This window comes from Molossus molossus, unplaced genomic scaffold (genome assembly GCF_014108415.1).
Source record: "Molossus molossus isolate mMolMol1 unplaced genomic scaffold, mMolMol1.p scaffold_m16_p_5, whole genome shotgun sequence".
In the NCBI taxonomy this organism is placed as follows: Eukaryota; Metazoa; Chordata; class Mammalia; order Chiroptera; family Molossidae; genus Molossus; species Molossus molossus.
In genome coordinates, this window is record NW_023425388.1 from 39,031,130 (window position 1) to 39,048,709 (window position 17,580).

At 37.2% G+C, this 17,580-nt stretch overlaps 1 protein-coding gene across 5 annotated transcripts in view; it reads left to right on the forward strand.

The window, feature by feature from the left end:
- Positions 1 to 17,580, forward strand: part of ECT2 (epithelial cell transforming 2) — a 64,715-nt gene that overhangs the window by 16,375 nt on the left and 30,760 nt on the right. For all 5 annotated transcript variants that reach the window (XM_036242712.1, XM_036242709.1, XM_036242710.1 and 2 more), the window contains one exon: positions 9,183 to 9,302. In XM_036242712.1, the coding sequence (XP_036098605.1) occupies positions 9,183 to 9,302 (120 nt within the window). The remainder of the gene's footprint in view (positions 1 to 9,182; positions 9,303 to 17,580) is intronic.

Below are 17,580 nucleotides of genomic sequence, written 5' to 3' on the forward strand. Positions count from 1 at the left end.
TAAAAAAATCTAAGAGATATTATTTCTTACAAGAAAATTATATAAGCATAGAATTTGAACATAGATATTAAAAATGAAAGTGTGTGACAAAAACTGCTGTTGAGGAAATGCCATAACTGTAATAGTAGCTTTTATTCATGCAGAAATAGCACCATATTTTAGAGTGGCTTTAAAGAGCAAAGGTCCTGATTAGATGATCATAGAGGGACCGAGTTTAATTCAGAACTTTGTGGGTTCCTTGTCAAGATAGATACTGCATTTATATTTATATTCATATTCATATGTGGAAGTGGTAGATAACGTTTTCTGAAAATGTGTGTTCTAGAGTCATTGCCTTAGGTAGTTCTGTACATATGTGCAAAAGCAGTAGTAAAGTATAACAATATGGATGTTAGTAATTTAAAAAAATTCTTATGTTGAGTTTTCTTAAACTTTCAATAATTAGTCATAAGTAAATGTTAGCTTATTGCTTACCACTACTAAAATGTACTATGATGTTATTTCTGAAGAAAAGGCAATTCTAGTGAATCCTTATGATATGAGATTGAAGATGATATTAAGGAGTAAATCAACATTCAAGATTCTGAAAGACATAATAATAGGACACTATTTTGGAATCTGTAGAAAGAAGGAATAAATTTGTTTTAGTTAATGACAGATAGTTTATTAGGGAAATAAAGTTGATACTATCAAACTTGTCTTTAAATAGAAAAAAAATGGTGATAAGAAATGTAAAGACTTCTTTCTTGGTAACATTGGAGAGGTTATTCTTCACATTTAATTTGTTTAGCAGTGGTTAAGGTTTTATGAGGCCCTCAGCTGTATTAAACTTTACTTGTTTTAAGTCAGCTTTTCTATTCCTCAAGGGAAATCACCTGGATGACTTTCATGTTTAAGTTTTCATAGTCAGCTAAAATGTAGTTGAGTAGCAGAATATCCTTTTGGCATGTACCGTTTATGTACTTTGGTAGCATTTATAGCCTGGAAATGTAAATCCTTTCAGGCCATGGTAAAGGCACTGGAGTTTCAGGATTCTAATTTGCACATCAGTTAAATTTACCAGAACTCCTTTTATAAAAGCCCTTGGAATTATTAAACTGTGGACAAAATTTTATACCACTATGCTTAGTATAAACTCATCTAAGGTTTTATTTAAAAGATTATGGTCCAGCCCTGGCTGGTGTGGCTCAGTTGAGTAGTGTCCTGTGCACCAAAGGTCGATGATTATATCCCAGGGAAGGGCACATGTGTGGGTTGCTGGCTAGATCCCCACTAGGGAACATGCAGGAGGCAGCTGATCGATGTTTCTCTTTTATATCAATGTTTCTGTCTCTCCCTCTCCCTTCCCCTCTCTCTAAAATGAATAAAAACATATTTAAAAAGAAGGTTATGGTCTATATTCATGATAGGGTTTTTTTGAAGCTTTATTTTAGGACTGATGTGTTCTTTTTTTAAAATTGAATTTGAATAAATTTTAACGTAGCCCCCAAATTAAATGAATATCCAGAATATATTATAATATGGAATAATAAAATATTCCAGACTATTATAAAAATTAATAATAAAATTATAAATTAATATGTGCCAAGAGTTAAAGAGGATTTTTGTTTTAAAGGAGTTAGCCTAGAAGGGGAGATAGAATATATATACCAAACTGTAATACCAAGTGGAAGGTTATAAGCATTATGAGGGAGGTTTAGTTAAGATATTTGGAGATCTGTGAGGTGAGTTTTACTCCTCTTCCAGCTTAGGAAAGGTGTTGGATTGTATCTAATTTTTGATAGGCTGAACACTGGAAAAACATCATAAATAAAATAATTGAACTGGATTTTAAAGTATGAGTCTGGGCCCTGGCCGGTTTGGCCCAGCTGTAAGTGTCGGCCGGTGGACCAGAGAGTCCCAGGTTCAGTTCCCGCTAAGGGCACGTACCTCCGTTGCAGTTTGTCCCCGGCCCTAGTTGGGTCGTGCGGGTAGCAACCACTCGATGTGTCTTTCTCACATTGATGTTTCTTTTGGGGGGTGGGGTGCAGGAGACGTGCCCCTAGTGGGAACCGAACCCGAGACTCTCTGGTCCGCAGGCCGACACTCTAACCCCTGAGCCAAACTGGCCAGGGCACATTGATGTTTCTTTCTCTTCCTCTCTCCCTCCCACTCTATCTGAAGACACATGCAAAAATGTCCTCGGGTGAGGATAAAAAAATAAAGTATGAGTCTGGAACATGCAAAGAATATGGATGGGCAGTGTATTTGAGATTTTGCAAATGATACAGATGATTGAAGATGTATTGTTATTCAAGGTATCAAGAGTAGTCTAGGGGGATTAGAATTTAGGGTGGTATAAGGGGACCAAGGAGGGGACGTGAATAGAGTGAGAGTTGAGATAAGATGTCTGTGCCATAACCAGGAAGGCCTTTGTATAGTGTGTTGTGTTATCTGTAAGCTGTAGAAGAGGAAGATATATCTGACTAGCATTTTAGAAAGATAACTTGGTTCACTTTGAAGGAGGTATTAACGAGAGTAATTTGTGGAGGCAAGGAGACTGAATTGGAAGTTATTTAAGCAGTCTTAGTTAGGTTTTGAGGCCCTGAACTTTTTAGGATAGTATCAGTGAAAATGAAATGAGGATAGATTTAAGAAATATTGGAAAGGTAGAATCAATAGTTTCTGGCTCTCTAATTTTATATGGGGCTTAAAGCAAACATAGAACTGTTTTAGGATGGTTTAACATATTTTAAGACTGTTGAAAGATGTTTAATGAAACTTGATATATTTTGGTTATCTGAATATTTTTCTTAAGGTTTTAAAATTAATTGTTGATTAGATAAAGAATATTAAATGATTACAAATATTTTTGAAACCTCTACTATGTTTCTTTCCCTCCCTCAGAGATAATCGTCTGGAATTTTGTGCTTATTTTCCTTACAGATCTATCACATATGTGTAGGAAAACAAACTATATAAATGTAATCATGTTTATGTATTTTTAGTGATTGCTTTTTCACTGGAGAGTAATGTTTTTTGTTGTTGTATGTAGCTGTAATTTATTTTTCTGTATGAGTAAATCAGTTAATTTAACTTTTGTTTTTAATGGACATTGGAATTAAGTTTTAGTGTGTTATTTTTTAACATGTTTTTATTGTTTAATTAATTTATTTATTTTAATCCTCACCTGAGGACATTTTTCATTTATCTTCAGATAGAGTGGGAGGGAAAGAGGGAGGAAGAGAGGAAACATCTACGTGAGAAGACACATCAAGTGGTTGCCACCCACATGGCCCCAACTAGGGTGGGGAAACAAAGTACAACCAAGTTACATGCCCTTAGCGGGAATAGAACCCGGGCCTCTCCGGTCTGTGGGCCGACGCTCTAACCGCTGAGCAAAACTGCCCAGGGCCTGGCTTTTGTGCTATTACTGTAATTTATTTTACTTCTACATATACATTTCTATTATTTATTTTAAAACAATATGTTTTTATTGACTTTTTTTTAGAGAGAGAGAAAGGTGGGGAGAGAGGTAGAAACATCGATGTGAGAGAGAAACATCTATCGACCACCTCCTGCACACCCGCTACTGGGGATCAAACCCGCAACCCGGGCATGTACCCTTACTGGGAATCGAACTGGGACTTCTCAGTCCATAGAACAGTGCTTAGTCCACTAAGTCACCCTGGCGGGGCTATACATTATTATTTTAATTAGTTGTTTCCATCTGAGTTTGAGAATTCTCTGTATTTTTTAATACTATTGTTTTGTCAGATAATGTGATTTGCAAATATTTTTTCCTAGTCTATAGTATATCTTATTCTAAGTCTTATGCTGAAGAAAAGTTTTTAATTTTATTTTAAACTCATCTTTATTGTTGAATGTATTATAGATGTCCCCTCATTATTTCCCCATTGACCCCGTCTTTCTTAATCTTACCCCCTCCTGGTTTCCCCACACTATTGTCAGTGTTTATTGGTTATGCATATATGCATAGAAGTTTTTTGCTTTATCGCATCCCATCCTGCCTTCTCCCTTCCCTTTGAGGTTCATCAGTCCAACAACCAATTTGTAGTTTGTTTGTTTTTTAATCCTCACCCGAGGACATTTTTGCATTTATCTTTAGATAGAGTGGGAGGGGGGGGGAGAGAGAGACAGAAACATGCATGTGAGAGAGACACATCAACTGGCTGCCACCCATATGACCCCAACTGGGGCTGGGAACAAACTGCAGCTGAAGTACATGCCCTTAGGAAGAACCGAACCTGGGACTCTCTGGTCCACAGGCAGATGCTCTAACCGCTGAGGCAAATTGGCGAGGACCAATTTATACTTCTAAATTCCTTTGTCCTTTTCACCCATCCCTCCAGCCCCTGCCCATCTGGCAAGCAACAAGAAGTTCTCTGTATCTATGAATCTATTTCTGTTCTGCTTGCTCATTTTGTTTGTAGATTCAGTTGTTGATAGATATGTATTAATTGCCATTTTATTGTTTATATTTTTGTTGTTCTTCTTAAAGAAGACTCTTCAGCATTTCCTATAATACTAGTTTGGTGGTGGTGAACTCCTTTAGCTTTTTCTTGTCTGGGAAACTCTTGATATGTCCATCGATTCTAAATGATAGCTTTGCAGAATAGAGTATTCTTGGTTGTAGATGGTTGGGTTTCATCACCTTGAATATCTCTTGCCACTCCTTTCTGGCCTGCAAAGTTTCTTTTGAGAAATCAGCTGACAGTCTTATGGGAGCTCCTTTGTAGGTAATGAACTGCTTTTCTCTTGCTGCTTTTAAGATTCTCTCTTTGTCTTTAATCTTTGGCATTTTGATGATGATGTGTCTTGGTGTGGGCCTCTTTGGGTTCATCTTGTTTGGGACTCCCTGTGCTTCCTAGACTTGTATGTCTGTTTCCTTTACCAAGTTAGGGAAGTTTTCTGTCATGATTTTTTCAAATAGGTTTTCATTTCTTGCTCTTTCTCTTCTACTTCTGGCACCCCTGTGATGTGAATGTTGGCACGCTTGAAGTTGTCCCAGAGGCTCCTTACACTATCCTCATTTTTTTGGATTCTTTTTTCTTTTTGCTGTTCTGATTGGGTGTGTTTTGCTTCCTTATATTCCAATTCGATGGTTTGCTTCTTGGCTTCACCTACTTTACTATTGATTCACTGTAAATTATTCTTTATTTCAGTTAGTGCATTCTTCATTTCTGACTGGTCCTTTTTTATGTTGTTGATGTTCTCACTAAGTTCGTTGGAGGTCTTACTATGTTCCTTGAATGTCTCACTAAGTTCCCTGAGCAACCTTATAACTAGTGTTTTTAACTCTGCATCTGATTGATTGCTTATCTCCATTTTGTTTAGTTCTTTTCCTGGAATTTTGTTCAATTCTTTCATTTGGGACATGTTTCTTTGTCTCCTCACTTTGGCTGCTTCCCTGTGTTTGTTTCTATGTATTAGGTAGAGTTGCTATGTTTCCTAGGCTTCATAGGGTGGCCCATTGTAGGTGTCCTGTAGACTCCAGTGGCATGGCTTCACTGATCACCCCAGCTGGGCCCTCGAGGTGCAGCCCTAGCGTGGACTGTACACCCTTCTGTTGTAATTGAGTCGATTGCTGTTGGCACATCAGTGGGGGTGATTTACTCAGGATGATCAGCTGTAAGGAATGGCTATGCCCTCTGACTACCTTGGAGGATCAGTGTTGTAGGGGCCCACCACACAGAGCAAGACTTACTTCAGCAGGGCTCTGGTACCTACTGAGTCCATTCCTTGAGTGTGTCACTTGTGGAGGTGGTTGGGTGGTGGTGTTTCGACGTGGTCTGAAGCTGTACACTGGGTGTGCTGGCTCTGGGGCAAGGTCAGCCACAGCCTGTGTTCTACCCAGGGCCACCAGGCATAAGCTACAAAGTGATCTGCAGATGGCTTCTTCTCGTGCTGGGCTTGGAGGTGCACAGGAAAAGCCAAGTTGTGAACCAAGGCTGGCTGCTTCTAGTGCCAGGCCTGGGGCCACTTGAGAGATATGGGGCTTGCCGAGACCAGATGCTGCTTGTTTGAGAGATTTTAGGAAACTCTGAAGCAGGATTCAAGATAGGCCAATCCTATGGTAAAGCCTTTGGGAAGAGCCTTGGTGGGCCTGAAAGTTGGGTGGGGTGGGACCTCAGGAAATCACCAGAGCGGGGCTACCAGTGTGAACCAGGTTGCTGGAGTCCCAGATATGGCTGCTGTCTGCTGCCCCAGGGAAGGGCTCACCAAAGGATCTTCAGCCACCGCCAGCACGTCTATCCAGGAGAAAGCTGCCTCTCCAGCCCTCATCCGGAGGCCAAACAGCTCAGTTCTTACCTGTCTGTCTATGGTGCCTTTCAAGCTGCCTCCCCTCTCAGCTTAGAGGGAGCGAGTCTGAGTAAGTCCTGCATGGGCCCTTTAAGGAGCTGCCTGGGGCTCCAGCAGCCTCAGCTTCCCTCAGCCTCAGTTCCTGCTGGTTTTTCCAGCCAGAAGTTATAAGGACTTCTCTTCCTGGCACTGGAACCCTGAGCTGTGTGCCTGGTGTGGGACAGGACCCCTCCCTCCTCAGGGAGGACCCTCCCAGCTGAGGTGTCCTTCCTGATTTTTATTCGCCACATGTGGGTGAGGGACCTGCCTGTCGGCGCGCCTTTGCCCCTCCTACCAGTCTGGATGTGGCTGCTGCTTTAATTTCGTAGTTGTAGGACTTCCATTCAGCTTGATTTCAGGCAGTTCTGAATGATGGTTGTGCTGTAGTTTAGTTATAATTTTGATATGGTTGTGGGAGGAGGCGAGTACTGTGTTTACCTACGCCGCCATCTTGACCAGAAATCCAAAAAAAGTTTTTAATTTTTTTTTTTTTTTTTTTTTTTTTTTTTTTTTTTTATTGAATAATTTTTGTTACAAATGATTCTCCTTTTTTCCCCCAGTGGTTCCCCCCTCCCCCTTCCCTCCCCGCCCCTTCCCCCGATTGTTGTCCATGTCCACTGTTCATGCCTATATGCATATAAATTCTGTTGTTCATCCCTCTCTCAGCTCCCCACTCCTTAGGGGATTGTCCTCAAACTGTTATGTTCATTATATTCCAGAAATCAGTGAGATCATATGAAATTTGTCTTTCTCTGCTTGGCTTGTTTCACTCAGGATGATACTTTCCAGGTCCCTCCATGTAGTCTCAAAGGACAAGAGATCTTTCTTTCTTACCGCTGCGTAGTACTCCATTGTGTATATGTACCACAACTTTTTAATCCATTCGTCTACTGATGGGCACTTGGGCTGTTTCCAGATCTTAGCGATTGTAAATAGTGCTGCTACAAAGATGGGGGTACATATATTCTTTCTGATTGGTGTTTCAGGCTTCTTAGGGTATATTCCTAGAAGTGGGATCACTGGGTCAAATGGGAGTTCAATTTTTAATTTTTTGAGGTGACACCATATTGTTTTCCATAGTGGCTGCACCAGTCTGCATTCCCACCAACAGTGTACTAGAGTCCCCTTTTCTCCACACCCTCGCCAACACTTGTTGTTTGATGATTTGTTGATGGCGGCCATTCTGACCGGTGTGAGGTGATACCTCATTGTTGTTTTGATTTGCATCTCTCTGATGATTAGTGATGATGAACATTTCTTCATATGTCTCTTAGCCATTTGTATGTCCTGTTTGGAGAGGTGTCTAAAAAAGTTTTTAATTTTGATGAAGTCCAATTTATCTGATTTTTAAAAATAGACCACACTTTAGTTATATTTAGGCTGAGGTTTATTTTTTTGTCTGTAGCAAATGGTGTTCTAGTACTATTTGTTAAACTAGCTTTCCTCCATTGAATTGTTTTTGTATTTTTGTAAACAAATTTCATATTTGTGTGGGTTTGTTCCTGGGCTTTATTCTCTGCTATTGATCCTGTGTGTTTCTCCCTTCACCAGTACTACACAGTCTTTAATACTGCAGCTTTATACTAAGAAGTTCCTTTGCCATTCCATATACATTTTCAGAATCTGTTTTTTTTTAATCTACAAAATGTCCTGGAATTTTGATAGGTATTGGGTTAATCCGTAGATCAATTTGGGGGAGAATTGACATTCTTACTCTGTTGATTCTTTCTATCCACCGCTATGTTCTCATTTACTTAGATCTTCTCTGATTTCTTTGATCAGCATCCTTAGCTTTCAGCATCATATACATGTTTTATTTTAGTAAGTTCTCAGTTAACACAGTCAATAGGTTCTGCGACTTTAAGCAAAATGACATATGGTAACACTAATTTTATCATAGACTAAGAGTTAAGTTTATCAACTGTTAATAATGAGAGGATGTTATTTGAGGATCTGCTGTATGTTTATACTTCAGTATTTTAATGTTTTATTGTACGTGATGCTTTTTAAATTTTTGTTTCCTTTGTACATTACTGGTATATAGAAATAAGATCGATGTATCTCTGTCCTCTGTGCATCTGTGCATGTGTGTGCTAACCTTTTATCCTGTGACTTTGTTATATTCACATATTAGTTCCAGGAGCTGTTTATCTTTTACTTTTTTAGATTGATTGAAGCAACAACATGGTTTTCTGCTTCAAATCTAGTCTCTTTCCCTCCAGGAGTGGGAAACCTTCTTTCTGCCAAGGGCCATTTGGATATTTATAACATCATCTGAGGGTCATACAAAATTATCAACTTAAAAATGAGCCTGCTATATTTGGTCAGGCTAATTTGGTGAAGTGTGTGGTATTAGCTGATATTGATTTCGTGGGCCATACGGCCTGAGGATTGTACATTCCCCACCCAACCAAGATTCTGTGCTACCATTTAAAAACATTTAGTACTTATAGTAAGTATATATCTGGAAATAACTGATTGCTTATTGATTTCGTCCTTAGTAACTTGAATAAAAATAGAAACTACTCTTGTATCATACTATCAGTTTTAATGATTTATAGAACTGTATGATATATTTTTATTAGATTCTAACATAACATTTTATTACAAGAGTATACACACACACACACACACACACACAGATATATAAATTAATAGGATAAAGTAGAAAATATTTTAAAGAAAATAAAGGCCTCAAGTTTATAGAGAAGTATTTAAAACTTTTTTTTTCTTTTTCATCAACATTTTAATCTTCTCTTTATCACTATGTGTTAGCTTTCCCCCCCCCCTCCCCCTTCCCCATAATCTACCTAAACTCGTCTTTTTTTTTTACCTTTTAGTTATTTCAGGTACCATTGGAAGAAGAAGGGCAACGTGGTGGGCCTATCCTTGCACCAGAAGAGATTAAGACTATTTTTGGTAGTATCCCAGATATCTTTGATGTGCACACTAAGATAAAGGTAAGTTTGTATATGTTAGATTCATAGCAGTTTTTTCGATTGTGTATATTTATTATGATTTTTCAGATACTTCTGATAAGCTAAATAAATTTTATATCTAAAACTTCTCATTTATTCCTTTGAATGATTTGTCCTTTGCTGCAGTGCATTAATATTTGTTGTTTGCTTTTTTTTATTTTAATCCTGAAAATAAGGAATTAAGACCTTACAAGTCTTCTATAGAGACATGTAGTTGCTAGTGCTATTTGTCTGCTATTGTTCCTCTTGGATTGCATGTTTTTGTTTTGCTTTGGCTTATTTGAAAAACTGTGAAGCTGGAAGTGACTTAGAGTTCATTTCATTCAATTCTCTATAGTTAGATAAATGCTAAAATCATGTAAGAAAATACTATTCTCTTTTTAATGATTTTTATTTTAAATGAAGGGGGTCCATGATTTCCAGGTATCAATCATTCATAGTAAAGTAATTTTGGGCAGGGTTAGCTGAGCTCTTAAAAGTCATTTAGCTTTATTTCCTCGTATTTTTTTTATGTGATTCTTGAGCACAATTCATCAGTTTTTCTCCTCAAAAATCAGCCATATTAATGTTTATTCCATATTGTAGTAAAAAAGATTAATCTGAATTATAAAATGTTTCGAACAAATACGTTAAATTACTTTTGATTTCACTGCACAGTACACACAAAAATACAAAAGATCTATAAGTTAATAAAAATGCAATTTATCAAATACTTGTACTTTATATTTATCAAAACCCTTATATATTTCAGTTATTTCTAGATATAAAGGGAGCACTGAAGGAATTTTTATTTTCTTAAAATGCTACAGCGTCTCAGGCTAGTTTATTCTTATTTCCGGTTAGGGTTCTGAATATTTAAAGTGGAAAGTATTCTGGAATGTTTTTTGTTTCATAAGTGTGAGAGGCATAAAGGTAGAATGGGAAGGCAAGTAGGTTTTCATCTTGGTATTCTACCATTAGTTTGTGGATCAATTTGTCTCTGTGTCAGTCATTTAGCCAGTCTGGTTGTGCAAGTTTCTTTGTAATATAAAATGTTCTACTTCTTATGTGTACAGGATCATAAATTCAGAAAGTCATATTCTCTGATTCATTGGACCTTTGAAAATGATTGTTACCCTTTAGTTTTCTCATGTGTAACATTTCTTGAAGCTTCTTCTGAAAAGTTGGATTACTAGTATTTCAGCTCTTAGTTGTTTTTAGCTGATTTCAAGTTTGTCACACACTTAAAAATTTCAAAGCCTGTACTTTTTCCACCATTAAATGAACGCATGCTGTCAAACATTTTAAAACCAGGAGGAAAGGAAAAAAAGACTTGAAAATATTCATAATCCAATCACCCAGGTACTCCTAAACATTTGCTGTATTTTCTTTGTCTTTTTTATACATAGCAGATATTTTTAATCAAAAATTTTTTTTTCAAATTACCACGTCAATTGAACTTGACTAAAAAGTTGTTATTGTTATTGTCTGCATTTTACAGATGCAAAACTACTACAGACAGAGATTAAATAATTTTTCCAAAGTCAGTTATCTAGTAAGTGCTGTATCTGGGATTTGTACCCTTTTATGTCTAGTTTCAAAGTCTGTTCTCCTAAACTCTTATGCTATCTTTTTTAAAAAAAAAACCAGCCCTGGCCGGTTTGGCTCAGCGGTTAAAGCGTCGGCCTGCGGTCCGGAGAGACCCGGGTTCGGTTCCCGCTAAGGGCACGTACTTCGGTTGCAGTTTGTCCCCGGCCCTGGTTGGTCGTGCGGGTGGCAGCCACTCGGTGTGTCCCTTTCACATCGATGTTTCTCTCTCTCTCTCTCTCTCTCTCTCTCTCTCTCTCTCTCTCTCTCTCTCTCTCCCCCTCCTGCTCTATCTGAACAAAGAATGAAAAAGTGTCCTCGGGTGAGGATAAAAAAAATAAATAAATAAATAAATAAAAACAAAAAAAGAGCTAGAATTGCCCTGGTCGGAGTGGCTCAGTTGGTTGGAGCATCGTCCTGTGCATCAGAAAGGTCACGGGTTTGATTTCTGGTCAGGGCACATACCCAGGTTTTGGATTCAGCTCCCTTTTGGGGTGTTTGAAGGAAGCAACTGATCGATATTTCTCTCACGTCAATATTCTCTCTCTCTCTCCCTCCCTTCCACTCTCTCTAAGATCAATAAAAACATCTTTGGCCCTGGCCAGTTTGGCTCAGCGGTTAGAGCGTCGGCCTGCGGTCCGGAGAGACCCAGGTTCGGTTCCCGCTAAGGGCATGTACCTCGGTTGCAGTTTGTCCCCCGGCCCTGGTTGGTCGTGCGGATGGCAGCCACTCGATGTGTCCCTTCACGTCGATGTTTCTCTCTCTCTCTCTCTCCCTTCCTCTCTTTCCCTCCCACTCTATCTGTACAAAAAATGGAAAAATGTCCTCAGGTGAGGATGAAAAAAAAAAAAAAATCTTTGGGTGAGAATTAAAAAATATATATTAATAAAATATAATAGACATATAGTATTGTATTGGTTTTAGGTGTACAATGTATTAATTTGATATATGTATATATTGCTGATCACCGCAATAAGTTTAGTTAACACTTATCACCACACATAGTTACAATTTTTTTCTTTGTGAGAACTTTTAAGATCTTTCTCAGCAACTTTTGCATGTATAGTACAGTATTATTAACTATAATCACCATGCTGTACATTATATCTGAAAGACTTATTTATCTCATAGTTGGAAATTTATACTTTTTGTCTATCATTAATTATTTTATCCACCTCCCACCCCCTCCCTCTGGCAGCCTCCAGTCTGTTCTCTGTATCTATGATTTGTTTTTGTTTTTATATTCTACATATAAGTGAGATTATACAGTTTTTGTCTTTTTATGATTTATTTCACTTGGCATAATGCCTTCACGGTTCATCCATGTTGTTGCAAATGACAGGATTTCATTTTTTTTTTATTTTTTATTCTCACCCGAGGACATTCTTCCATTTTTTGTACAGATAGAGTGGGAGGGAGAGAGAGTAAGGGAGAGAGAGAGAGAAACATCGACGTGAAGGGACACATCGAGTGGCTGCCACCCGCACGACCAACCAGGGCCGGGGACAAACTGCAACCGAAGTACGTGCCCTTAGCGGGAACCGAACCCGGGTCTCTCCGGACCGCATGCCGACGCTCTAACCGCTGAGCCAAACTGGCCAGGGCAGGATTTCATTCTTTTAAATGGCTGAATAATATGCTATTGTAAGCTACCACATTTTCTTTACCTAGTCCTTCATCAGGGGACACTTAAGTTGTTTTCATGTCTTGACTATTATTAATGCTATATTACTTCTAGATCATGGTGTAGACAATCATGTTGTAGGGTATATTATGAATAAACCCTATAAATGTGTTTTACATTTGTACAATTTTCCATGTCATCTCATTAATATGGTATACCCGAGAAACACTTGTGTCTGTGCAATTGACCCTTAAACAATGCTGGGGTTAGGAGCACCTCCCTGTGCAGTAAAAAATCTGAGTATAACTTTTAACTTCCCAAAAGCTTAACTACAAGTCATCCTTTAATATCCTTGGGGGATTGGTTCTAGGACCCCCATACAGATACCAAAATCTGGTGATACTTAAGTTCCTTATATAAAATGGCACAGAACAATGCATACAGTTGGCCCCTTGTATTCGAGAATTCCTAACCACATACAGAAGATGCTGCTTTTGATCATGGTTGGTTGAATCCACTGATGTGAAACCTGGGGATATGGAGAGTGGACTGTATATTTATTGAAAAAAATTGCATGTAAGTGGACCTGTGTACTTCAAAGCTGTGTTTTTCAAGGGTCAACTATATTTCATGGTTATGCATATGGACTATGGAATTAAGCTGATTTGGGTTTGAAGTCAGCTGACTGACTTTTAAGTGCTTCAGTTTTGTTATCTGCAAAATGGGATAGTACCTGACTCATGGGTAGTTATGAAATTTTTATTTATTTTTTAACCTGTTTATAAGTCACGAAAGCATAGTGTCTGACACTGAGCATTCAATAAATAACAATAGCATTTCATATTAATAATAAACTAAATTCAGAAGATGAGTAAATTAACATTCAGAAGTTTTGTAAAGGATTAAACCCATTTTTTTACCCACTGTATTTACAACCACTGTGTCTGGCACTTAGATTTCTGTCAATAAATGTTTGCTGAGTGATGGTCATGCTACTTTTAAATGTCTGTATCAGGACTGGAACTCTGTATTTTTCTCATCTAGATATTATGTGGGCACTTTCTGCTTTATTGATTTGCCTCCAAGTTCTAGTTTGCTGATGATCTTTAGATTGATGAGAAATTTTGAGATTGTTATCAATCTCTCTCTTTTTCTAAGTGATTTTTTTTTTTTTCAGGATTAATATTGGTCTGTGAGGTACAAATGCCTATATTTGTATGGAACTATGATGAAACAAAAGAGAAAGGGAGGGATTGTAGGGAGCACTTTTTCTTTTTTGTGTTTATCCATTGTTAATGTAAATCTTAAGGTCCCTTGTACTTGTTTCAGGAACAAGTGTGTACTGGGGAATCTGCTAATTGGATATATTGTGCAGTGAGCTAGGTAAAAGAGAAACCTATCTTATATAAAAGTAGTTGATAACAGTACAGAAAGAAACTTAAAGAGGAAGAAAAGAAAAAAGTAGCTTTAGTTTTCTTAATCTCATCTATTTGTCACTTCCTCTACTTTTCTAATAGGCTTTGGGAACTATGTTCTATGTCTTAGAACTATAGAGAGTCTCCTTTCTGGTGGCCAGGAGGTAAAGTTGGGAAAATCCTATGGAGAATTCCTGATGTTTTATGGACAAGGAGAAGGAGCTGTGTCTCAGTGTCTATCCTAAATTGGGTCAAGCCTTTTTCCACAGAAACTGTAAGAATGATGGCACTATGAATAATGCTCTTGGGGGCTCGTTCACTTCCCAATTAACTCTGCGTTTCTAATGGGTAGGAACTATGGTGTATAGATCATGTGAAATGACATGGAATCTGGAGTCAGACGAACTTAAATTTGAATACTGGTTCACAACTGTTATCTGAGACCTTACTTAGTTCCTTTATAACTTAGTTCCTGAACTAACAATGAAGGGAGAAATCTTTATTTAATCAACAAGCATTTGGAATTAAAGTTTAACCAGAAACAGAGTGGACTGTTTTTCTGAGTGCCTAGAGATTATTTTGCTTTTTGATAGCAATGTTCTTATATAAGTATATACAGCCATCTGTAGTAGAGAATTACTGCTCCGGTTGATGTCATCCTTGTTTCTGGTTGGGCTCTGCAGAAGCAGACAATAACACAGTTTGAGTTACAAAAGGTATACAGTAATCCTTATCCTTGGGGATCAGGGGGACATTTTCTGAGATCCCCAGTGAATTCCTGAAACTGCATATGGTACTGAGCCCTATATATACTTATGTTTTTCCTATACACACGTACCCATAATAAAGTTTAATTTACAAATGAAGCACAGTAAGAGATTAACAACAGTAACTAATAATAAAATTGAACAATTATAACAATATGCTATAATAAGACATAAGAATGTGGAGGAAAAAAGCATACCATTATATTGTCAGAGCTATAAGTTTTTCTCTTTTGCATCACAGTTTTGCAAATATCCCCCCTACATTATATTAAATACATAGGAAAATATAGTTAATAATAGTTTATTGAGCACCACTATCTGTTAGGGATTCTTCTAAGTGCTGAAGAAGTATTAACAAATTTAATCCTTTATCAGATAGGAATCCTAATTTTTCAGAACTTGATGCACTAATAGGTTAAGTAACTTGCCCAAGGGTACAGAACTAAGAAGTGCTAGAGCCAATATTTAAAACTAGCTAGTTCGTGCCAGAATCCACTAGTTTATATTCTCCCATTTGCTTCTTTCAAATATTTTAAATAGTTAAATCTTAGTTCTTGAGTTGTAGGCTTTTAAGTATTCTTCCTTTGAGTTAACTTTTATACTGTCAGAAGGAATTTTTTTCTTCTTTTGAACTTTTCTGAATTTCTTAGTGTATGAGAATGGCTCTTAAATTATTTGGTCTTAAGATGTCTTTCCTTCTAAAAAATTATTGAGGCGCCTTTATGTGGGTTTAATTGTATTTGAAATTTAAATGTAAAATTTTAAAATATTTTTTAAGATGCATCATATTTTTTTTATTTAAAAAAATTTTTTTTCTTTGATTTTAGAGAGAGAGGAAGTGAAAGGAAGAGAAAGCTAGAAACATCAATTAGAGAGAACATTGATTGGCCGCCTCCTGCATGCTCCCCGCTGGGGATCAGGCCCACAACCTGGGCATGTGCCCTGACCAGGAATGGAACTGGCGACCTCTTGGTGCATGGGTCGATGTTCAACCACTGAGCCACACCGGCCGGACAGATGCATCATATTTTAAACAGCTTTATTGAGATACATTTTCTATGTCTTTTAATTCACATTTTGAATATACATTCAGTGATTTTAAAAACTTAGACAAGTGATGTAGTTGTCGCCATTTATTGATTTTTGAACATTTTCACTCCCCCAATAAGATCCTTTATGCCCATTTATAGTTAATGCAACTGCTAATCTCCTCTCTGTCTATGATGTTTCATATAAATGCAAATATATTTTGTGATGTCTTATGTCTGGCTTCCTTTACTTAGCATATTTTTAAATTTCATTAGTGATGTAGCATGTTAATAGTTTGTTCCTTTGTATGGCCAGATAATAGTCCTTTATATGACTATGCTACATTTTTTAAAAAAATATGTTTTTATTGATTTTTTAGAGAGAAAAGAAGGGAGAGAGAGATAGAAACATCCATGTGAGAGAGAAACATGGATCAGTCTCCAGCATTCTTCCCTCCCCCTCGGGGGATCAAGCCTGCAACCCGGGCATTTGCCTTGACCGAGAATTGAACTGGGACCTCTCAGTCCGTGGAATGACGCTCAGTCCACTGAGCCACACTGGCCAGGCTATGCTACATTTCTTTATTGTTACCAGCTGATGGAAATTTAGGTTGTTTCCAGTTTTGGGCTATTATGGATAAGGCTGCTGTGAACATTGTGTGCAAATTTTGTGTAGGCATGCTTTCATTTCCCTTCAGTAGATACTTGGGAGTGGACTTTTTGGGTCATATTAGTCATCTTATATTTAAAATGTTTGAGAAACTGCAGGCTTTTTAACATCATGTTACATTCTCAGCAGTAATATATGATGTTCAAATTTCTCCACATTCTTGCTTATACTTATCCTTTTTAAATAGCCATTCTAGGATATGAGGTACCTCATTTTGGTTTTGAGGTGCTTTCCCCTAATAATTAATGATGTTGAGCATCTTTTCCTGTGCTTTGTACCCATTTGTATATTATCTTTGGTGAAATTTGTGCTTAGATCTGTTACTCATGTTTTGATTGTGTTTGTTGTCTTATTGATTTGTAAAGATTCTCTGTGAATTTTAGATACAAGTCCTTTATCAGCTATATGTTTTGCAAATATTCTCTCCCAATCTGCTGTCTCTCGAAGTATAATAGTTTATACTTTAATAGTTTCTGTGAAGTATAGGTTTTTAATTTTGATGAAGTCCATTCCACCCATTTTTTTTTTTTTTTCCCCATGTACTGCCCTTTGGGATCATATCTGAGAAAATTTTGCCTAACCTTTTTTCTCCTATGTTTTCTTCTAAATGTTGTATTGTTTTAGCTTTTACAATTAGGTCTATAATTCATTTTGAGGTAATTTTTGGGTGAGCTGAAGGTTTATCTTTTTGTGTGTGGATATCTGATTTAAAATAGATTAATATATTTAATAATAACTCATTACATCGTAGCATAAATAACATTTTTTATAAAAAATAATTAATTTCCCAAATAGTGGAAGAGTGATGTTGTTTTACGTTTTTTCTGTCTGACTTAGTAGGAAATTGTTTCTCATATGTGTTTTTTAATTCAGTCTGTTGCAGTATCACACATGATGTGGCCTCTAGAAAACTTTTTTATGCTTGTGTGTGAATTAGAGTGGAAAGGTGAAATAATGCCTTAATATGGTAATTGAAAATAGTTTGAATCTCATGGATCCCACTAAAAAGGTGTGCTATGGGGTTTGTGGATACTTTGAGAACCCTTGGTGTAAGGGCTAATTGATTAATTTCTACTTTCAACTCACTTAGAATTTCAATTAGAGTTAAGACCACGGATTAGCAAACTATGGTCAAGGGACCAAATCTAGCCAGTTTTGGATTTTGGTAAAGTTTGATTTTGGTAAAGAAA